This window comes from Leiobunum rupestre, chromosome 2 (genome assembly GCF_980474605.1).
Source record: "Leiobunum rupestre chromosome 2, qqLeiRupe1.1.hap1, whole genome shotgun sequence".
Lineage (NCBI taxonomy): Eukaryota > Metazoa > Arthropoda > Arachnida > Opiliones > Sclerosomatidae > Leiobunum > Leiobunum rupestre.
In genome coordinates this window covers 65,655,190-65,680,107 of record NC_143385.1, presented here as the reverse complement: position 1 = coordinate 65,680,107, position 24,918 = coordinate 65,655,190, and the positions used below count along the sequence as shown (strand labels likewise).

The 24,918-nt window shown below is 32.6% G+C and overlaps 3 protein-coding genes across 4 annotated transcripts in view; 2 read left to right on the top strand and 1 right to left on the bottom strand.

The window, feature by feature from the left end:
- Positions 1 to 1,176: 1,176 nt before the first annotated feature.
- LOC149958807 (uncharacterized) lies at positions 1,177 to 10,498 on the top strand. Its single transcript, XM_090167252.1, has 4 exons — positions 1,177 to 1,336; positions 2,633 to 2,718; positions 2,782 to 10,346; positions 10,470 to 10,498. The coding sequence occupies exons 2-4, from the start codon at positions 2,642 to 2,644 to the stop codon at positions 10,496 to 10,498; spliced, it is 7,671 nt and encodes a 2,556-aa protein (XP_090023378.1). The 5' UTR covers positions 1,177 to 1,336; positions 2,633 to 2,641.
- Positions 10,499 to 10,826: 328 nt separating this feature from the next.
- On the bottom strand, positions 10,827 to 19,226 carry LOC149958806 (proline-rich protein 5-like). 2 transcript variants are annotated; one of them, XM_090166200.1, is made up of 10 exons: positions 19,139 to 19,226; positions 17,045 to 17,356; positions 16,548 to 16,634; positions 16,441 to 16,489; positions 16,306 to 16,363; positions 15,378 to 15,469; positions 12,309 to 12,387; positions 12,179 to 12,240; positions 11,955 to 12,120; positions 10,827 to 11,240 (listed from the first exon to the last, which is right to left on the bottom strand). In XM_090166200.1, exons 2-10 carry the CDS (start codon positions 17,341 to 17,343, stop codon positions 11,104 to 11,106), a joined length of 1,029 nt encoding a protein of 342 aa, XP_090022326.1. In that variant the 5' UTR covers positions 17,344 to 17,356; positions 19,139 to 19,226; the 3' UTR covers positions 10,827 to 11,103. The 2 variants fall into 2 exon arrangements, with proteins under 2 accessions (XP_090022326.1, XP_090022327.1); XM_090166201.1 differs by lacking the exon at positions 19,139 to 19,226 and adding an exon at positions 18,573 to 18,643.
- Positions 19,227 to 20,528: 1,302 nt separating this feature from the next.
- Positions 20,529 to 24,918, top strand: part of LOC149958805 (kielin/chordin-like protein) — a 100,377-nt gene continuing 95,987 nt past the window's right edge. Inside the window, exons 1-3 of the mRNA XM_090167251.1 lie at positions 20,529 to 20,601; positions 20,670 to 20,746; positions 24,406 to 24,537. Of these exons, the coding sequence (XP_090023377.1) occupies positions 20,529 to 20,601; positions 20,670 to 20,746; positions 24,406 to 24,537 (282 nt within the window). The remainder of the gene's footprint in view (positions 20,602 to 20,669; positions 20,747 to 24,405; positions 24,538 to 24,918) is intronic.

Here is a 24,918-nt window from a genome sequence, read left to right as displayed (position 1 = left end):
AATAGACCCAAAATACGGAAAGGGGTGGAAAGGGGGGTGTAGAACGATTCAAAAAGTCCCGCTACTCGAAGTTCCTTATGGAACATCCGAAACCTTTAGTTGATAATTCGCCCACCTGGCGTCGCCCGAGTCGCACCTGGCATGTGTCCCTACCCCCTCCTAACTCCCGCGCAATATGTTACTGGATAGATTTATTCGCATCACTGAACAACTTTCACAATAAAAGTTATAGGCGAAATAATTAGAATTGTTCCCGTTTATAGTTGATAAGTTATTCGCTACGGGGCGCCACTTTACTTAAAGTGGAATCAGAGGGGGGAATACTAAGCACGTTTCATTTATTTTGATGAAACTTTAAAAATAGGGGCCCTGTTTTTTTTTATTATTTTGTTCGTGACAAAATATTGGTCAAGGTACCGTAACTCTAGCTGCCGGATGTATTTAATAATTTAGGGTTAATTAACTTAATTTTCGAAATTAGTTTTAACAGAGCGTGGCTAATTAGTTTTGTTGATTAATGAATAAATTAAGGAAAGGTTATCTTTAATATAAAATAGTTCCTTAATGAACCTTTTTTATCTTCAAAGAAGTAAAGATAAATTACAAAAACGATTTTTCAAATATAAAAGTTTCTAGTCGATAAATATATCGCGATGCGTTGGCGCCATCTAAAAGAGCTTATTAGAAAAAGATCAAACGCCAAACGGAGTACTTTATTTAATTTCAAAAGACATTACAGTAAAAAAAATTATAATATTGAAAATATAACATTTATTTACTTAATCTTACTATTTAATCATACAATATTAATTTAAAAACATTTAATATCTCGACTGATATTTACTATTTAACGAACGCGTCGCGACATCTAACGGATTATACGAATATCTTTATTATATGTTTAGCTTAACTAAGAACTACAAATAGTAATAAATCTACCTCTACGGACGTAATTAATCTTAAATTTACGGTATCAACATCATATCAAATAAAAGTAACCCATTTTCATTCTAATATAATTGCATTAAAATGTCGTTAACGCGCAGTTTTTAGGCCGTCTCTAGCGGCTTCCATCCTCCTAGGTTTATCCGGCGTTTTTGAAATGTTTCACGGGTCAAAAGCCAGAGCCATCTATTGGCTGATTAGAGAAACTGGTGTCGCACGTTCGGAATTTTCGACGCAAGAGCGCTAAAGTCGGATACCGATCTTTGTTTAATTTTAATGTATTTTGGGTTTAAAATGAATTTACCGTAAAATATTTACGATTGACGGTAAAGTTAATCGTTGCTACTGCCTTACCAGTGTAACAGTTTTACCGGATATTTGGTATTAAAAGGTGAATATTAACGAAATATTTACGATCACTTAGCCTTGGTCAAAATCCCGCGGCAATCAAAGTAAACTTGAATTTGGGTTGAGAGCTTGAGAGGTCTATGGTTTTTAGGCCTCGGTCTTTACTACAATTTATCTACAAATCGTAATTTTACATACCGCTAGTAGGAGTTAGGGTTAATGTTTATGGTAGATTAGGGTAAGTCTTAGAGCATTTTTAATATGAATTAACAGATTAGGTTTCATTAGTATTTCAACAAATTATCCCTAACTAATATAGTACTGCCAGTTGCACTATAGAGGCAATATATAGTAACAGGTTTTTGAATGCGTTACGTACGCTAGTCAAATACTGGACTACCCGCCACCGACGGCAGCGCCAATTTTCAACCGCTTAAATAATTTTTTCCTAATATATCTGTACTTAATATTTAACTAGGATTACAATAATATTTAAAATTATATATTGTAAGACTTATTAAATGAATGTTGTTATATTAATTTTTATTAGAAATAGTTATGGTGTCCCTACATTATTTTGTATAAGATATGACCTACAACCTTGTGATGCATTTGTGAACTAGAAAGAGATAGGTTTCAGTTTGATTGACTTTTAGTTTCGGATTTTAGAGTTACAATAATATTAACTATATTCATTTTTGCACGATTAATGTCGTTTAAATCAGGCTCGTTATGTCATTTACACGTGTCAGTTATTTACGAATAAGGCTTAATTATATTCAGTATATTCCAATTTTAACTTTTATCATTGGCACAAGCTTAATAATTATGGCGAAATACACCATATCTATTTGAAATTCCGCGTTTTATATAATGAAATAGTTCCGAGTTAACTTCTGTGTTAAGTTTTTTCGGACGGTGGACATTTTATTCGACGTTTTTCGCTCGCATTTTTTATGATGTTTTGGTCAAGATGACGCCATCTAGCGACGAGAGTCAGAAACTAAAATATGCGATAAATTTAAATTCGTGGTTTAAACGCGCTCCAAAACCAATTAATTATATCATTAGTAATTAAAAATTAGTATATCAGGTTGTGATTAAACTGAAAATATGAGAACTGAGATTTTTTATCAAAGGTAAAAAATATAATATAAATACTAAATTAATTTACGCTATATTTTAAAATTAAATAAATTTAATAATTGAGGGATATATCATTTTATATTAAAAAAGTCTTCATCACAAAGAGTTTTAAACAGAAGTATTGCATATACATAAGTTATTGTTTCAATCATTCAAATAGAAACTAAATATAGAAAAAAAAAATTTCCAATAGGTAAGAAAAATGAATCCAACGATTGTGAAAATAAAAGACGAACCTCCAGATTACAATGAATATACCAAAGTCACATCTGTAGAAAAGTAGTATTAAAAATTACCTCCAAATACTATAATGAAAACTAATTAGTGATTTTTCATTCTCAGAGTGGATGAAAATCCAGTGCCAGTACCAACTATGCTACTTCAAGTCCAGTATATTCAACAGGAGCAGAATGTATTTAAAGTGTTGGTTCCTCAAGCAACCATAGACCACACAGCGGAAAGACCAACAGAGCAGAAAGAAATTTCAACCGAGAACATTTTAAAATCAAATGTACAATCGGATTTGAAAGGCACCAATCCCGTAATTTGCCAAATTCAAGCCGCAACAACATTTCAAAAACAATGGGAAGAACAACCTCCAGTTTTGACAACTTTTACAGACTTATCCAATAAATTTAAAACTGTTAAATCCGTGATACGCTTACCAGTCGGAGTAGATATGGGTATGAGTGGTAAGAAACAGGCTTCAACTTCTCCAGCTGAATCTCCCCAGCCACCGAAAGGCGTATCTCCGAATGTTGCATCCACAGAAAATGAATCCACTCAAACAGGGCCAACCGAACTTGCACATCCAACAAATATTGTGAAACCATCACGTCCCTATCCAATGGCCCTCTATCAAGCTGCACCGGTTATGCCTGCTGCAAAATGCCCAGAAACGTGCCCTGCGCCCCCTATAGTGCCTCAAGTTGAGGAAGATGTTAAACCCAATTTAGATGAGTTAAATAAGAAGTTAAATTTAGTACCTGAATGGAAGAACGTTGTGGAACTGAAACAACTGGAGGCAAAAAAGCATAAAAAAGAGATGACCAGTACATCAAAAATGGAAAAGATGACCAGTACACTCGAAATGGCAAAGTCGAGAAGTACACCTGAAATGGCAAAGACGAGAAGTACACCTGAAATAGCAAAGACGAGAAGTACACCTGAAATGGCAAAGACGAGAAGTACACCTGAAATAGCAAAGACGAGAAGTACACCTGAAATGGCAAAGACGAGAAGTACACCTGAAATAGCAAAGACGAGAAGTACACCTGAAATAGCAAAGACGAGAAGTACACTCGAAATGGCAAAGACAAGAAGTGCACTCGAAATGTCAAAGACAAAAAGGACACTCGAAATAGCAAAAACGAGAAGTACACTCGAAATAGCAAAGACGAGAAGTACACTCGAAATAGCAAAGAAGAGAAGTACACACGAATTGAAAAAGACGAGAAGTACACTCGAATTCAAGAAGATGAAAAGTACACACGAATTGACAAAGACGAGAAGTACACTCAAATTGAAAAAGATGAAAAGGACCCGCGAAATAGAAAACATCGTCAATACACAGGAACTGGAAGAGATGACAAATGCAACTAAAATGAAGAAAAAGAAGAGTAATGCTGTTATAACGTCTTCAGATTCATCTTCATCATCAGATGAACCCAATGAAGAAAATTCCCCTCCTAAGCCTCCACATCCGGAACGCAAAACCCATCATAATTTGAGACCATTCAAACCTAATCCATTCCTGACCTACTCCAAGACTAAACATGATAAGAAAAAATCGAGTGAAAACCCTCCTCCTAAACAACAAAAGAAAAATTTGGCAAAAGCTACAAAATCGTCCGATACACTGACTGTTAAAAATCCAATAACAAAACCTGTTGCTTCAAAATCTACACCAATACCATCACCCATAAAATATGGGCCCAAACCAAAAGCCAAAACACAAGAAAAGGCTGATGCTACAAAACACGTAGCCAAGGTGCTATTTAAGGCTAAAAACCAAGCTAATAATGGATCAAATGCTGAACAGCAAGATAAAAATTATTCTCACTTGCGGAAAACCTGGTCTGACGAAATTATGCTTAACACAACAAGAAATTCTATATTGAAAAATGCAATCATCATGGATTCCGATGAGGATGACGAAGATTTTATTATTCCCAAAGTTCAGCCCACAAAAGACAGACCTCCTACAAATATACCAGTTAAAAGAAAGATTTCCAGTACAGATGAAATACCCAAAAAGGTGGCAAGAAAGACTAAACCCCCACAACCACCCCGACCGGAAAAAGTTCATCCAGAAACTCTGATGTTTGAACGTGATCCGCAAGGACAATTATTGCTGAGAGAAAAAGTCGCTACTCCAAGGAATGAACAAGGAAAGTTTACAAGCAAAAAGGAAAAGCAACCAGAAAGAAATATCACGATAGTACATACAGATGGTGAGGAATTGATCATAGAACATGAAAAGAGAAATGCAGTAATCAGCCAGGAAGCGCGTATAAGAAGTCGGCAAGCAGAAAAGACTGCGTCTCAAAACTCTCATGAAGTGGAAAAGAGTAAAATTATTGCAGAAAAAAGTAAAGTTACGCCTTCTGAATTAGGAGATGACATTAACATTACAATTCATCTTAATAATGAAGAGAACTCTGATATTAATGCCACTGTGATACATAAAGATCCACCAGCAGCTAAGGACATTGCAAAACCACCCGATAAGTCTAACAAAAAATCAAAACGCACCAAAAGTGAAAAACTAGCTACAAAACTCGCAAAAATTGATTCGGACAAAAAACAGGCAGCCATTCCAAAACCACCACCCAAACCTTACGAAATTCCGGATAAACCCCCTCCATTGGAACCTATATGCTTAACGGAGTTCGTCATTACACCACCAAACTTGGATTTTCTTAAACCAAAACCGCCACCAGAACCATTTTATAAAATTACTGACATACCCAAAACATTCAATAAAGATAAATTTTTGGAAAAGTCAATTAAATCTATTCCTAAAACAAAAATTGTGACTGAAATTAGCAGTGACAGTGATGAGGATTACATTAAACGTCCTCCTAGTGAAATTGTTGGCAAAATAGCTGAAGTGGGTAAACCTGTGGATGTATTAAACGAAACGGACAATACACAGCAGAAGGGGAATCAGGTGAAACGAGTGGTCATTAAAGATCCACCCAAACGTCCAGTTGTATACATGCCACCTCCAAAACCAAAAAAACCAAAAACTTTACCAATAGTCCATGAGGTTTACAAGGAAGGGAAGACTGAAGTAACCATAATGGTGCCACAGAATTATTTCCCAATGAAAGATGGCCAGATAGTAGTCCCAAAAGATTTTCTCTTACCTTATTTAACCAAAAACAACTCTGTGAAGTTGATGTTCCAAGGTGCTACAAAACCCACAGCTTCTTCTATCAGTACCACGTCTTCCGTTTCAACACAGCCTACGACTGGTACAGCAACTTTTACTGCTGCGACCACAATACCTACTCAAAACGACACTACTCTAAATTTAGCATCACTATCAGCAGTAGCTTCACAACTTCTATCACCAACTGAACCAAATCTTAATGCACCATTACACATAACACCATCAACTACAGTTTCAACAGCGACTGTAGCGTGTCAAGCCAGCCCAATCTTAGCGGAAACTGAAACTGTTGCGTCGCAACTTTTGGCATTATCAACATTGGCGTCTCAAATCAGTCCCTTGGCTACTGACCCATCTCAAAATCTGCTCACTACTGAAGGTAATCAAAATCTCTCTCTATTCACAGAGTCTCAAGCTCTAGCAGAAACTGCCGTATCTGAAACTCTTTCCGATGTATTGAACATTGTTTCTGAAAACTTTACGAAGCAACCAGCCATAGTAATACCAACAACAACAAATCAAAATTTTATATACACAACAGCAACGTCTTCTCAAAGCCTTGTATCCCAAAGCACTGAAGAAACATCCAATATAGTACCACAAATACCAACCACCTCATCTCCGGTTTTGGGAATTCAAAAACCCACATCTGCATCTCAAATTCTAGCTGCGGCAAAGCTATCAAAAGGACTCACTTTACCAACATCTAAAAGAATAACAACACAACTTGAAATTGCTTTCAAAAATGCAATTAAGAAACACATTGTAAGTCCATTGGCCCAGCCTGTTCAAAAACAACAGCCTGTAACCATCACGCAAAAACCAGCAACTAATAGTAATGGCAGTCAAGCTATTGCCCAGGTTATTGATACTGTTTACTCCCAGATGACCCCAAAAGAGTCTGGTACAAAAATCAAAAAGCCATTGACCATCAAAGCGGGGACTTCATCATTGGTAAATCCTCACCGGGATATTCCTCTTGAACTAATACCAATTCTGAATAAAGCCCTCAAGGAAAACCCTGGAGCGAAGATCATAGTTCAAAAACAAACCATGGTTCCTGGTAATAAACCAGGAGTACCGGTTAGTAAAATGCCACATATAGTAACAAAGAATATGAACCAACAAGGTACCACCACAAAAGTATTGCAATTTAAAACTAGCAGTGCAGCAGTTACAATGACCAAAGCTTCAGAAGTACTCTTACCCCCGACAAAACATCTAGATAATTCAGTTTATAAACCAATAACAATGCCAGTTTTATCCATTCCACCAAAACTGTGTCTAAGCAACGCAACTGAAAATACTGCTAATACGAAAGTCAAGAAAGATAATAAGGCATCCCAAATGCTTAGCACTTTTGCAACAAACATAGCGGGAGTTTCCAAATCAACCAAAAAAACATCGCTAACAGACTCATCAAATAAACTATTTCCTAAAATTAAGTCTTCAACACCGACTATAGTATCATTTCCTCAAAAAGAGTCCAAAGCTTTCAATAAGGTCATGAAGATTTCAGAGAATAAGTTTTCTATCAAAGGGTCTACCCAGCCAAATAAAATGGTTTTTGACCTTACAGCGTTTCAGAAGTTTAAAAAACAAGCGGCTGGTACTATTACCATAAACAATCCTGGCAAAATTTCTGGTCCTTTAATGATGACATCAAATGGACAACGTTTCTTGCTGATACCACAAACATTGGGTGGTTCCAAGGCTCAGAAAGCAACATTTCCTAAGAAATTGATAAATCCATCCACTAGTGAAACAATCACTAAAACTGTGAATAAGTCGATTCTGAAGGCTGCCATAGAGGAGCGCCAGCAACCAATAGTAGAAACAGAACAGCTGTATGAATCATATGTTCTGCCAGTTCAACAACAAGAACATCCACATATCCCATCTCTACTCGATCAACAGCATGTTCAATTGCAAAACCAACTTACTCAACCAGAAGAGGTGGTCCAAATAGTACAAGATTCAAATGACTTTGAACAGAATGTTCCAATGGCCGAGGATCCCGACATACTGGACCCAAATCTGCAAACAAGAGAACAGTTGGTGCATACGATTGAACATCCGAATCAGCCAGGAGAATTTATTAAAGTTGTGGAAGATCTAGTGATTCCTGGCAATTTTATACAAGTCTTTGAAGATCCAGAACACCCTGGGCATTATCTTCAACTAATACAGGATTCTACTCCTCCTTCTGAACAATATATTCAACAACCTGTTCAAGATCCAACTTTACCAGATCAATATATACAACAAAACTTTCAAGCACTAACAACACCTGAACAGATTATTCAACAGGCTGAAAATTCAACCCAAGAAGTTATTGAACAGTCTCATCATGAGCAACACATTGAAAACCCAACTCACGCTGAACAATATATTCAAGAAGATTTGCAAGACCCAACTCAAGCTGAACAATATATTCAAGAAGATTCGCAAGACCCAACTGAAGCTGAACAATATATTCAAGAAGTTGTGCAAGACCCAGCTGAAGCTGAACAATATATTCAAGAAGTTGTGCAAGACCCAACTCAAGCTGAACAATTTTTTCAAGAAGTTGCGCAAGACCCAACTCAAGCTGAACAATTTTTTCAAGAAGTTTCGCAAGACCCAACTCAAGCTGAACAATATATTCAAGAAGATTTGCAAGATCCAACTCAAGCTGAACAATATATTCAAGATGATTCGCAAGACCCAACTCAAGCTGAACAATACATTCAAGAAGTTGCGCAAGACCCAACTCAAACTGAACAATATGTTCAAGAAGTTGGGCAAGACCCAGCTGAAGCTGAACAATATATCCAAGAAGATGTGCAAGACCCAGCTGAAGCTGAACAATTTATTCAAGAAGTTGCGCAAGACCCAACTCAAGCTGAACAATATGTTCAAGGAGTTGCTCAAGACCCAGCTCAAGATGAACAATATATTCAAGATGTTGCGCAAGACCCAACTCCAGATGAACAATTTGTTCAAGAAGTTGCACAAGACCCAATTCAAGCTGAACAATACATTCAAGAAGTTGTGCAAGACCCAACTCAAGCTGAACAATTTATTCAAGAAGTTGCACAAGACCCAACTCAAGCTGAACAATATGTTCAAGATGTTGCACAAGACCCAACTCCAGATGAACAATTTGTTCAAGAAGTTGCACAAGACCCAATTCAAGCTGAACAATACATTCAAGAACTTGTACAAGATACAACTCAAATTGAACATTACATTCAAGTAGAGCAAGACTCAATTCAAGTTGATCAGTATATTCAACAAGTGGTTCAAAATCCAAGCCAAATTATTGAGGACCCAAATAATAAAATTTGTAAAGATCAGTATATTCAACAACAAATTGTTCAGCAACCCACACAAGCTGACCAATATCTTCAAGATCAAGTTGTTCAAAATCTTGCACACGCTGATCAGTATATTCATCAAGTTGTTCAAGATACAACCCAAGCAGATCAATTTATTCAACAAGTTGTCGCAGAATCCACTCAACAGGAACAATTCTTTCGGGAAGTGGTAGAATATTCCAATAACGTTATTGAAGATAACTCGCAAACAACCGAAGATATTCAAAAAGTTGTTGAAGACTCAACCAAAACTGACAAAGGTATTCAAGATTCCAGTCGGCTTGAACAGTGTGTGGATGTTGGTCAGGGTGAATCTCAAATTGTTCAAAACCAGCTTCATCCCAAAGAAGTTGCTCAAGGTAAAATTCAAATGGAGGAGCAATGTACAGAAGTTGTCTATGAAGAAGTTCAACCTGTCCAACAAACTGTACAAGATACATTTCAGGATGTACCAGTACTTGAACAAACTGTTCAAGTTGACATACCAGCAATACACTCTGAAGAAATAGCGCAAGAAAATGTTCCAGTTGAAGGCACAAATCAAGAAACAGCACCACATATTGTTTACAAAGAAGCCATACAGGGAAAAGAAAACCAAATGGTAACCGATCAATCTGTATACGAAGAATCGGTTGAAGAGTCTGTTCAAATTAACCAAGAAATGGCTGACATATATAAGGAATTGGAAATTCCTATGGAAAACACTGATATTACACTGCCATCAAAACTTGATAATAATGCCCCTGAAGACGCATCGAATGTTCACAATACACTAGTAACAATGGTTGATGTAAATACCCAATCAAGGGAAAGAAAATTAGGTAATTTAAATTCTTTTAGTGTAAATTCCCTACAAAGTAAATGTATCACGAGTGGTGCCTCAGTTCTCAACACAAATTCTAGTGATTTTATAAGCGTAGATTGTTTACCAATAGAAACGGAAAGCACGTGTTCTACGTTTACCGAAAACACTTCCACCAAATCTCCTGAAAGTAAAAAAGTTTCCCCTAGAAAAGGAACACTGATGAATATGCAAGATTTTACGCAATGCAACGAAGGTTTTCCATTAGTCGCGATAAAATCTAACAGGACTTATCAAAGAAGGAAACTCGCTTGTAGTAATGATCTCGGTGACATCAACCACAATTCAAGTGATATTAACTTATTTACAGATAATTTTCAGTTACCATTAATTAAAGATACTGATGTTCAAAAATTAAATTTACCAACAGTTTTTTCGGATAATGTTAATAAAAATTTAAATTCTTGATCAGTTTGGCCTTGTCTTTATGAAAAATTTTGATAAAGTATATTTTTAAAAAAGAAACTAATAATTGTAAATAACTATAACTATAGTAAATATGTAAATAAGATTTCATGTACTTCCAATTTAAGCTTGTAGTACATTTCTTGATATTTTGGTTCATTTTTTAAGTAGTTGCATGTTCTCAACTTGAATCAGGCTAGCGAAGTTCCTGTCCTTTCCCAAAGAATTTATTTAAAATAATTCATACTTTTGCCTAATTATTTCAATGTCCTGAGTTTTTGATGTAAGTACCGCATTCCGGTCAATAAAAGATTGTTTTTAAAACATTCAAAACTTTTCTTTTATTTTATAAAAACACTAAAAATCGAAAATAACACTTAAATTAACTTGCACCTCGCCCGTAGACGCGTTTTAAAAACACTTCCTTATTTCCAAAACCAAGTAAATAGATTTTAAAATACAAAAAAAAATTCCCAAGTAAAGCCGACAAAGTTTCATAGTTATCATTTTAGTTACCAGATTTAAGAAATATTTTCAAAAATTTATGGTTTTTGAGATACCTGGCTTTGAAACTAAAATAACGAATGAGGCGACGACCAATCATAGCGCTGGAATGCAACGCGTTTTGTAGCAGGGCTGCCCTACCTAACAAAACTTGAAGCTGAATGTACTCTCTGTTGCTGCTTTTTAATAGCCATTAAAAATAAATCGTTTAAATTTTCCAGTTGTCTTGGCTGGACACTCAAGGGCCTAGAAACTCTTCTTCCTAGTGCTAAGTCTAATAAATAAATGTAAATTTTTAGATTACTTAAATTATTACAGCAACAATAACGCAAAGACGCGCCAAATTCAAAACTTAGCACTGCATGCTTACGTTTAGAATGGGTTTTATTTCGGAAATTAATATCGAACTATATCATGACCCTTTTACTTTATGGTATTAAGGTGGGAAAAACCTTTAGGCCAATCAAGAGGCGGGCGTTTGACGTGGAATATGCACAAAACATTTCCGGGATTGCGCGTTCTAACCAGTGAAAACAATTACTTGTAATTCTTGGAACAATATACCTATATTATTGAAAAACTAGTTGATAATTTTACATAAACTTTTTTTCTCTTAATATTTTAACCTATTTTCCCTCCAATCGAAAAGATGTGTATTAAGCCTTGGTAATAAAAATAACCAAAACGTACTTTCCAACGTGAGTTCAATATTATAATAACGAAGCCTGATTAAAGGGAATATAACCTCTGTTATTTCTGTCGCCCTCCGAGGGTTCCAATATTGTCCGCTGCCTCCCATGGCTTTTCACACCTGCGGCGCTGATAATCGCTGATTGGGAAGGGAATAAAGGAAATTGATGGGGTCTTCCATAAAGAACGCGTTGTAGGTTCTATAATTCTATTCCCTTTAAAGGCAGACTACATATGCAGTTCGATATTCATTTAGAAATGAATACGTTAAAAATTAAAAGTGTTGAAACATAATTACCACTGGATTTCTTCCTGGCGACCATACTTGGTTCGGCTGAAATGATAATTGGCTCGGAACCACCTTGGTAAAGTCCATTAAAACCCAGATAAGGGACCACAACTCTGGCTACAAGCTGCTCTAACAGAAGTTTATTTTTACTTGGGGGATAAACATCGTTAACGTTCTGAAATTAAATTTTATTTAATATTAATTATTAAACAATTTTGTAGTCTATAAAGTACCTGAAGAACTAGCAACATATGTTTAATGGAAGGATTTGTAGTCGTCAAGTTGTTCAATGCAACTGAAAGTAGATTAAAGTTTGTAATCATAAAGACTTAAGGGCCAAGGCTTAATTTTTAAAACGCTTACCATCTAATTTGACTTTTAATACTATCACATCTCTGAACGCCAGTAAAGCAGTAGCTCTGATAGCCTGCGCCCTTTTGGTCTATAAAAGTTTATATAATTAATTGCGATAAAATAAGCGATAGTTTCAATAATATCTGACACATGCGCAGTTAGACGAAAAAGCAGTTGAGGATGGTACTTTGACGTCATACCTCAACGTGACCTCTGTTACCGATGACATCAACTTAGGTTTACCTTTGTTGATAAAATCCATAACCCAATAATCAGCTAGGCTAATCAAGCGACTTTTGAAGCCATTAACTACGCGAGCCAATAGCTTCGGAGCTTCCTACACTAACGATTAACGTTAACCTCAACAAGTTTTTATGGAAAGCGGAACCCGAAGAGCTCGGGGGAAACTCCTTTAACCAGTGTTAGAGAGAGAACTTGGAAACTCAACGCGGAAGGAGTTGTTCCCAGTTTTCACCCAGTGCCACAAGCTGGGATCGCACCCGGCTCCTCTTGCTGCGAGGCGAACAAGCTAACCACTCCGCCACCCCACTACCATCCTAATAGATACTCGTAATCAGTGTTGTTCCGGCGCGATTTAGGAATGTACTTTCCACCTAGGTCAAAATGTACTTTTGGAGGATAAAATGTACTTTTCGTTTATAAGATGAGTGGCGCGCGCCATCTATAAGTTTTATTACCAAAAAGCGCGGGAAATTTGAAAACGTTATTACTAAAAAGACACTTCATTTCCGACATTTTTGTCTGCAAAAGGGGTTGAATCCCCCCCCCCCCCCTATTGCTACTGACGTGTCAAAAGTCCGAAATTTTAACTGCCTTTAAAACGCAGCTGCCTTTGAAAACCAGTATTCCAGTAAGTCGGACTCGGAGCTATGAGCGGAATGTCGCCATCTATACAGGTGGGGCGAGGGGGGGGGGTTACAATGGGAATTCGGAGATAAGCAGAAACTTTGTGATGGTGCAATTTTAAACAATCCCCCAAATTAAGAAATGTACTAAATATATGTCAATGGTATTAAAATATATTTTTGTTTCACATATTTTCACAATGTACTAACTACGTATCTAAAATTTTACTTTTGTATCATTAATTTACAAAATGTACTAAATACGTATTAAAAATTTCAAAATGTATTTATGTACTTCAAAATCAAAAAGGTATTAAAAAAGTACAAATGTACCGCCTGGAACAACACTGCTCGTAATGCCGATCGACGGCAGTGCGCTTATTGAAACTCGTTATTTAAAGTGCAACAAGAATACCGTGGGGGTCCTGGGGGATACTACATCACAGAATCTACTCAAACTGCACAGTGCACTGAAGCTTACGCCAGCGCCTACGGTGGTCTTCCTTTGATATTTCCCCTCTATCCGTGAATGTATTCAAGTCAACGGTTGAACTGAATAAATTCATGAATTTCAACCATTAATATCGAACTTTATCATTACCCCTTCTACCATCTGGGGCTAGGATGGGCGGTGCCTTTCGATCTTCTACGTAATCACTTGCGCCAATCAGGGAACTCAATCCACAATACGTTTCCGGGATTGTGCGTTTTAACCGGCCAAGAAAATAAAATTTTAATTCTTTGAAACATACTTCTATTTGTAGGTTATATTTTACCTATTTTCATTCAATCAAAAAGATGCGTATTCAAATAAATTTCATGCTCCCATCCTACCGACAAAAGCCAAACTACCTAAATAAATGCGGTTCATTTTTCGAAGAGAGCCATTTATAATTATTAGAATTATAAAACTTATACTCTACTTGGTTGACTTTAACCTAAATTAAATATCCTATATAAAATATATTGTTAAATATTACTATAATTTAAGTTATCGTCAAATTTACAAACGAGCCAATCAACGCGAGGGGTACTTTTATTTGCCGCCTTTTGGGTCAAAATGTAGCTTAAGCATCTAGTTTTGATATCGACGCTAGTGACATCTGTTGTAAAAAGAATTACTTCACGTCGAGCCGACACTTTCTTTAAGTGTGTGTGTGTGTGTGTGTTATATTTTTTAAGCCTGGACTCTTTCGCAGGTTCAGCATGGCCCAAGAATCTAAGGGGACTCACTGTTCTCGATATTTTGACACGGTAGGCGTAGTCTAAATCGGAAAGCTTACCGAGGTACGCCAGCCGCTTTGAAGCTCCTCAAGAATTCTGTTCAACTATCACTACGAAGGCTAAGGCGATAGTACGTGCGATAATGTTAATTTGGTTAAAAAACCTAAGCCATATGTGGCTTACTGGTTATTTTTATTTAATACAATGGTTAATTACCAGTACTTAAACTTTTAAAGAAACAATTTCCAAAATAAAAGGTCTAAAACTTACTAAGCCTCATCATTTAAAGAGGCTCCAAAGTTCGGTGGCAAAATGTGTGTAAAGTCAGTAAAGTGCGTAATTTCGGTGCGCCTCTGCCAACTTGCCAAGGCCGAGTGAAGGGTTGGGGGGGATGAAAAGCATGCTCAATTTTCTTTTTTTTTTTGGCCACCGAACTTTGGAGCCCCTTTAACCGAAAAAAATGGCACCATTTGGTCAAAATTGGACGTGAACGCTCCCGAAATCTACTTCAACGACGAAAAGTTTGTCCACATTGAACTAAAATTATTTTCCTATTAGCCTTTTCAGTTTACATAGAGCCATAGAGCCACGTAGTGGCAAATGCAAGAAGCTCATGAACTACTGGATTTTCGTCTGCGAAGCAGACGATTTTTCAATAAAGCGTCTGCTTAGCAGACGAAAATCCAGCAGTTTATGAGCTTCTTGCATTTGCCAATACGTGGCTCTATGTAAACTGAAAAGGGTAATTCCCAGTATTCACGCGTACTTTTTAAAGCCTGAACAGTGAGTCCCGATCATTTATTGCTCCATGGGTTAGAAAAAAAAAGAGAAATGTTTTTGTCCGTTATGGGAAGGTGTCGCCATCTATATATCTTCGCAGATAAGGAAATCTCGCAATTCTTCAAAGGCGAATTGAATGGGTCTGTAGGACAATTTTATCCTCCAAACATTTAACCGCCAACATGTAGCATCGAAATAAAATTTGTACCTTGACCGGGTACATGATGGCCTCCAAATATGGTAAGATCTTTGTGAAAAACTTGTCCCAGGTTTTGCCCAATACTTCAATTAGTTCCTCACCTAAACAATAAAACATTACAAAAACTCTGATGCTCAAAACAAGGCCATAAAGGCTAAAATTATGTTCCATAAGTGTGGCAGTTAAAGGGAATATAACCTCAGGTATTTGGTGTGGAACACCAACGTTTACAGCTCTGTCCGCTCTTGCCTTTGGCTTTAGAAATGTTTGGCGCCACTGTACAGGAAAAATTTTAAAATTGAAGGGGTCTTTCATAAAGGTTGCTTTGCAGGTTACATTCCCTTTAAGTCGACATAATGACTGACATTTTATTGTGGAGTGATGTAGAAATACGTGACTTGAAAACATAATTATAAACCATAGATATATGAAATAGTATAGATACACAATTCTACGAGGGACTGATACGGAAGTGACAGCTAGCAGACAGCGCGTATTTTCTGGATGCGCGACTTTGTAGTGCCATCTTTCCACCAAAAGCAAAGAAATGACACATGAATTCAACTCAACGTTACTATAGGGCTAGGATGCCTATCAACATTATTAGGCCTAATCTACCGCGTTCTTTTTTCCAAATACTAATTTTTAACACCGATGGATGGCACTATTACGTAACGCATTCAGAAAATATTTTCCAGATTCTAATTTTGGTCACCAATAGATGGCACTATTACGTAGCCATCCAGGAAAGATGGGTTTCCTGCTAGCTGTCTCTTCCGTGTTCTTCTCACGGGCCCCTACGCAGCGTAAGGTATCTATGTTATTCTTATACCTATGTTATAAACTTATGGCAAGGCTTAACGAACAATATAGTTTTGCTAAAATTCAAATCCAATAGCAGACGATTTTATTCTATTTAAATGAATAATTAACGCACCAGAAAATTTCTTAACTTCTTCCCGTATTATTATCATTCCTTTAGTTAGTAACTCTTGCTTGATAATTAAACAAATTATTAATTAATATCAGAAATATCATTAAAGTTCATACGCCATGAAATGTGAACCCTTACTTTGAAATAATCATACATAAAAGGTCCTGTTTCCGATTCCAGTAATTTCCTAAAATTATATTATTATTAAATTATTTATAGAGTTAATTAATTAAGAGAAAAATTACCTCATATTTTTATGTAATATAGTTAATTCCCCAGCTTCTAGTGCAGGTTCCGATTTTCGAAACAAATCTAATATACATCGTTGCAAACTGCAAAAAGATAGGTAAAACCACTATATATTATTCTGTTACCATAGCAATGGTACCCAAAAGTCAAAACTACTTTTTAACCTTGAGAATGTGTTTAAAAATATTAATAAAATCCCAAAAAACTAGCAAATTTTTTTACTTTGCTACAGTCACTTCCGGGTATAACCTTTACCATAAGTTATCACTACGTCGCGAGTAAGTGTGTCGGTATTTCGTAAGAGTAACATATTCTATTTTTTACTTTTAATTCATTTTATTTTATAAAAACATCTATTGGTGAAGAATTTCACTATAAATTGCAATGGACTGCTCACATACAGGACACCCTCGATGTATATTAATTATTTCATTATTTCAACTAACTGACACACTTATGGACTACGTACGTAATAATAGACTTATGCCCTTACTTATTCCAATCTTCGCCGCGTCCGGCTGCTCGAACCGACTGATAACTAGTACCGCTGGGAACCGTGGTTGGGCTGGACTGTTGCCGATTTAAGGAAGGCGACAATCTGGACGGCGACTTTTTGGACCTGGTCGAGGTAGGACTCAAGTCCACCTCGCTGTTCTCGGGCACACGGGCCAACGTGGGACTTCTGTTGTAAGGCGGTGCACACGAGCCGCAACTCAGATTCAAACTGAGGTTGGTGTACATTTGCGCCGAGTTGATGCTAGGTGGCAAAAACGGTTTTTTCCACGAAGCCATGCGGATTTTTTTGCTGTAATTTGAAACAATTTAAATGTCTGGAACGCAACGTCAGCCCCTAGACGTGTTCACGGAATTTGGACCGTTATCAATTGATAAGGTTAAAACAATTCTAAGACAATAGGCCCGTTTCGGATAAGTGGCTTTAAATTTGCCTTTCTATGTTCAGAATTATGTTATGGATCTCGTACGAGAGAAGTCTACATCTACGACGTAAATTAAATACACATTTCAAAAGATTGTTAAAAGCAGGGTTGTTTAAATTTTTGGAGGTTTGATTACGACCCTATACCATCGGGACGAAATGTATACTTTTTGCTCTTTACAAATTTTTTACTTCCAAACTACACTACTCCATAAGCTATTGATATATTTCCCTTCGAAACTACATTACACCATAAGCAATTGGTATATTTTCCCTTCGAAACTACACTACACCGTAAGCTGTTAGTATATTTTCCCTTTGAAACTACACTACACCGTAAGCTATTGGTATATTTCCCTTCGAAACTACACTAAACGTAAGCTATTGGTATATTTTCCCTTCGAAACTACACTACACTGTAGCTATTGGTATATTTTCCCTTCGAACCTACACTACACTACACTACACGGTAAGCTATTGGTATATTTTCCCTTCGAAACTACACTACACGGTAAGCTATTGGTATATTTTCCCTTCGAAACTACACTACACCGTAAGCAATTGGTATATTTTCCCTTCGAAACTACACCGTAAGCTATTAGTATATTTTCCATTCGAAACTACACTATACCGTAAGCAATTGGTATATTTCCCTTTGAAACTACACTACACCATAAGCAATTGGTATATTTCCCTTTGAAACTATACTACTCCGTAAGCTATTGGTATATTTTCCCTTTGAAACTATACACAAATAGTTAAGATAAACGCCTGCTTGGTCTGAATTGTATTCTACTGCTTGCATTTGAATTGGCTAATACAACAATATTACACTTTTACAAATAATTCGTCACAAAACGTAGGTTACCCTCTGACGTCATCTTGTAAAATATATTTACTCTATAGTTTTCGCCTAGTAAAATCAAACTTTCTTCCCTACCCCACCTAGGTGATGAAAGGCGGATGTTACGTAAATTAGCCAACTGCGCCATCTATTGCAGATTAACAAAATATCGTGAAAAAAAATAGTGGGGTCGATTAATTATTTAATTAATTTATTTATTTATTTATTAAATATATTTACTTATATATCTTCAAAAATAAATAATATTTTCGGTAAATATTTTTAATTATGGATACTCAATATAATTCATTTAGATGGCGCTTTTGTGCAATATCGTTAAATGAGGGGACGAATTCGGGAATGTAAATCTGACGTATGATCACCATTCGAAAGTTTCCGTAATCGAACCTCCTATATTTGAAAAACCCTGACAATACCTCGCTAACAGTTGTCAGTCCTTAGACGAGTTATATTTTATGTTTTCATTGGCGAAAAAGACTCACTAAAAAAATATTGTTACATTAGCTTTTATTTAAACAAAAACAGGTTTATATTTAGCTTAAGTAGAACCGGAAGTATATAGTGTAACTCACGTCTTTTGAAGGAAGAATATTAACAGTAAAGAAAAGATCAAACTTCTATCGAAGGTTATCTACTTCTGCTAGAGATTATTTGCGGAGAAACCAAGGTTGCGTTAAAGACATTTACCGAAAAATATCTCAAATTATTCTAACGTCTTTGAAAGATTCTAAACCGTATTACAAATAATATGTCAAGTTTTCTAAAATAGATGAAATATTACGTACCTTTTCTAACTTATGAATAGCGTGGAAAACTGAATAAGAACACAATTTTATGCGACAAAAATTCTGTACCGACGTTTTAGCTTCACAATAAACAAAATCTTTTTTTTTTTACGCAGTCAACTAAAATTCTGAGAATCAAATTATATCATCAAATAGACAATCTTTATCAGCAATGATAAGATAAAAAAATAACATTAGATTCACGTTCTTATTTAGGACGGAAGGTCCAAAGTTTGACATCGATTCAAATCATGTTCGTTACACTTACGTAAAATAATATTTTTGAAAAAAAAAACCCCACAGCATAACTCGATGAGTTTACTATATATTGCTACAGTTAAAATATTCGTCATACAAGGGTTAGTAAGCAATTTACGTCTGTAGGTAGGTCGCCGAAACGCGCTGATTTCTACAAATTAGCAAAAATAACGATTTGAACATTTGTTATTTCAATACAAACGTAGCTAAATTGATACAAATTTATGTTTTTCATTCGTATTTCAAAACTAAATTAAACTAATTGTTTGTATATAAGACGATTTTGTTTACAATAAATTATAAAATATTTGTGCTTTAAAGTAAACCATACATTATATTAAGCCTTGGTTTTTCAAATGAATTATCACAGTTATCAATATAAATGAAGTAAAATATTATATAATATATAAATAAATTTAATTTAATATATTTTAATTTGAGTTTGCAAATTTCCATTGAAATTTTTATTAATTCAAAGTTGTCATAAATACAACTTAACTCTTAACGAATTCAGAGCCAATCATTTGTAATAAAAAATATAATAAAACTTTCACGCGAAACGAGTTATTTTTATCACTACCAAATGAATAAGCGTAAAATACAATAAATCACCGAGTAACCTAGCACTTCTGTCGAAGGCACGGACTGGTACAGTTTTCTCTATTCAATACGGTACAAAATATCAGATAAAAATTAGCATCCTTTTCATAAACCAAAAACTAACCTTACAATTCGCGACGAAGTCAAAGCCAGCTGTAATAACACTGTCAACAGACATTGACCGTAATGCGATACTAGCACCAAAATGTCCCCCTCAAACCCATAATCTTTGCATAATTAGAAAGTCAGCGAAATAGGAGTCTTCCCTAGTATAAAATCTACTATAAATATGAGCTGATTTTTCCATATAGATTACCACGAAAGTATCAAGCTAACTGCAAACTAAATAACGAAATTATTCTAATACAAATGTACAATGTCAAATTCGAAGTGATATAAATAAACTATATTTTTTCTTCGAATTTGGTGGGTCTCTTTTGGTAGATTATCTCGCGAACACATTTCTAGTTCGAAATATTTTGTCAGTATTCGAAGCGTTATAAAAACATGTAGTGACTAACCAGGCTGCAGAATGTATTCTAGCACGCTGTTTAAACTTGGTTTACTAATTCTGGTTTCTTCACACGGCGCATTTTCAAACCAAGGTAAGTCGTTTTTACTATCATAAGACCTTTAATTAATAACTGGGTTAATTGATGAATTAATTATTCAGAAAGTCTTAGTGAAGATGATCTCGAAACCTTGAAGAAGGAATCTTTAATTAACCAAATTTATCAACTTAAAAATGAGGTAAATATAATTAAATAAATAAATATTTTATTGATCGTCAAAACAGTCCAAAATAACAATGGCATTAAATTAGTTTAGAGTGTAATTCCATGAGAAAAAGAGTAAACTAATCATAAATATTACCAGAAATGAATAATATACCTCTTTGATAAAAGTATCCATTGCTATGCTGTTAATGTATTCGCTTGAAATATATTATGTTTTTATAAGCACATAAATTCTTTTTCAAAATAAGATTGGACAATTACACATGGACAATATAGTCCCTACAGTGTCAGGCGAAGTAATATTTTATTTATAAAAATATAATAATTAATGTTATTGATAATTAATTAATTAATTATTAATATTAATATAATTAATTAATTAATAATTATAAATTTAAAAAATTAATTAATAATATTAATATATTTAATAATAATAATAATAATTAATTTTTAGCTGTAATTCTGGTTTGGAGCGAAACTCTTCCAAGATAGAATCTGCTAGTTTACTTGTTTCACTATATAGGTCAGATTTATACTTCACAAATTAGATAATAATCTTATATACTTCTGATATTATTAATAATTTTCATTTTAAATATATTATTTAAATTATTGAGATTGTTATGACAATTAAATAATTAATATCTAATGAAAATAATAAAAATCTAATGAAAATAATAAAAATCTAACGAAAATAATAAATTCTTAACGAAAATAATAAATGTCTAACGAAAATAATAAATTCTTAACGAAAATAATAAATTCTTAACGAAAATAATAAATGTCTAACGAAAATAATAAATGCTTAACGAAAATAATAAATTCTTAACGAAAATAATAAATGCTTAACGATAATAATAAATTATTAACGAAAATAATAAATTTCTAACGAAAATAATAAATTTCTCAAGCAAATAATAAATTCTTAACGAAAATAATAAATGTCTAACGAAAACAATAAATGTCTAACGAAAACAATAAATGTCTAACGAAAACAATAAATGTCTAACGAAAATAATAAATGTCTAACGAAAATAATAAATTCTTAACGAAAATAATAAATGCTTCACGAAAATAATAAATTATTAACGAAAATAATAAATTATTAACGAAAATAATAAATTATTAACGAAAATAATAAATTTCTAACGAAAATAATAAATTTCTCAAGCAAATAATAAATTCTTAACGAAAATAATAAATTCTTAAAGAAAATAATAAATTTCTAACGAAAATAATAAAAATCTAATGACAATAATAAAAATAATAAAAATCTAATGAAAATAATAAAAATAATAAAAATCTAATGAAAATAATAAAAATAATAAAAATCTAATGAAATTAATAAAAATAATAAAAATCTAATGAAAATAATAAAAATAATAAAAATCTAATGAAAATAATAAAAATAATAAAAATCTAATGAAAATAATAAAAATCTAATGAAAATAATAAAAATCTAATGAAAATAATAAAAATCTAATGAAAATAATAAAAATCTAATGAAAATAATAAAAATCTAATGAAAATAATAAAAATCTAATGAAAATAATAAAAATCTAATGAAAATAATAAAAATCTAATGAAAATAATAAAAATCTAATGAAAATAATAAAAATCTAATGAAAATAATAAAAATCTAATGAAAATAATAAAAATCTAATGAAAATAATAAAAATCTAATGAAAATAATAAAAATAATAAAAATCTAATGAAAATAATAAAAATCTAATGAAAATAATAAAAATAATAAAAATCTAACGAAAATAATAAATTTCTCAAGCAAATAATAAATTCTTAACGAAAATAATAAATTCTTAACGAAAATAATAAATTCTTAACGAAAATAATAAATTCTTAACGAAAATAATAAATTATTAACGAAAATAATAAATTTCTAAAGAAAATAATAAATTTCTCAAGCAAATAATAAATTCTTAACGAAAATAATAAATTTCTAACGAAAATAATAAATTTCTAACGAAAATAATAAAAATCTAATGAAAATAATAAAAATAATAAAAATCTAATGAAAATAATAAAAATGATAAAAATCTAATGAAATTAATAAAAATAATAAAAATCTAATAAAAATAATAAAAATAATAAAAATCTAATGAAAATAATAAAAATAATAAAAATCTAATGAAAATAATAAAAATAATAAAAATCTAATGAAAATAATAAAAATAATAAAAATCTAACGAAAATAATAAATTTCTCAAGCAAATAATAAATTCTTAACGAAAATAATAAATTCTTAACGAAAATAATAAATTTCTAACGAAAATAATAAATTTTAAACGAAAATAATAAAAATCTAACGAAAATAATAAATTTCTAGCGAAAATAATAAAAATCTAATGAAAATAATAAAAATAATAAAAATCTAATGAAAATAATAAAAATAATAAAAACCTAATGAAAATAATAAAAATCAAACGAAAATAATAAATATTTAACGAAAATAATAAATGCTTAACGAAAATAATAAATTCTTAGCGAAAATAATAAATGTGTAACGAAAATAATAAATTCTTAACGAATATAATAAACTTCTCAAGCAAATAATAAATTCTTAACGAAAATAATAAATGTCTAACGAAAATAATAAATGTCTAACGAAAATAATAAATGCTTAACGAAAATAATAAATGCTTAACGAAAATAATAAATGCTTAACGAAAATAATAAATTTCTAACGAAAATAATAAATTTATCAAGCAAATAATAAATTCTTAACGAAAATAATAAATTCTTAACGAAAATAATAAATTCTTAACGAAAATAATAAATTCTTAACGAAAATAATAAATTTCTAACGAAAATAATAAATTTCTAACGAAAATAATAAATTTCTCAAGCAAATAATAAATTCTTAACGAAAATAATAAATTCTTAACGAAAATAATAAATTTCTAATGAAAATAAATAATTTCTAACGCAAATAATAAATTTCTAACGAAAATAATAAATTTCTAACGAAAATAATAAATTCTTAACGAAAATAATAAATTCTTAACGAAAATAATAAATTCTTAACGAAAATAATAAATTTCTAACGAAAATAATAAATTTTAAACGAAAATAATAAAAATCTAACGAAAATAATAAATGTGTAACGAAAATAATAAATTCTTAACGAATATAATAAATGTGTAACGAAAATAATAAATGCTTAACGAAAATAATAAATGCTTAACGAAAATAATAAATGCTTAACGAAAATAATAAATTTCTAACGAAAATAATAAATTTATCAAGCAAATAATAAATTCTTAACGAAAATAATAAATTCTTAACGAAAATAATAAATTCTTAACGAAAATAATAAATTTCTAACGAAAATAAATAATTTCTAATGAAAATAAATAATTTCTAATGAAAATAAATAATTTCTAACGCAAATAATACATTTCTAACGAAAATAATAAATTTCTAACGAAAATAATAAATTTCTAACGAAAATAATAAAATTCTAACAAAAATAAAAAAGTCTAACGAAAATAATAAATTTCTAACGAAAATAATAAATTTCTAACGAAAATAATAAATTTCTAACGAAAATAATAAATTTCTAACGAAAATAATAAATTTCTAATGAAAATAAAAAAGTCTAACGAAAATAATAAATTTCTAATGGAAATATTAAATTTTAATGAAATTTTTTAGAACGCAGTATTACAAGAAAACATCAACAAATTAGTGGACAACTGCCATGATAAATCAATATGTCAACATGAAGGCAGAATATACGTCGAAAACGAGCAATGGACCTCGAATTGTACTATTTGTACTTGCCAGGTAAGCCGTCAGTCCTTTAAGTACTTATAATAACCAGAAGTACCATAATTAAGTTTAAAATAACGTTCCATAAGTGTGTCAGCTAGTACAAATAATTACTAATAGCATATGCAACATAATTACTCATAAGTATGCCACTGTACCGTTATTCCATTCAAAAATCTTCACTAACGGTTTGTTTCACCACGAACCAGTAAAAAGGTGGACTACGTTAGATTTTAACCTTTTTATTCATCTTAGTAATTTTGGTAGTCACACTATTGGCTACTAACATATTTGTTTAAGCCAATGGAAAACTTCTAAATTGAGAAGGAATTTTTTGTGTCGGAATTTTAGTCAGCCCAATGCAGCTTTATTGATATTTATAAACTCGCTCGGTTT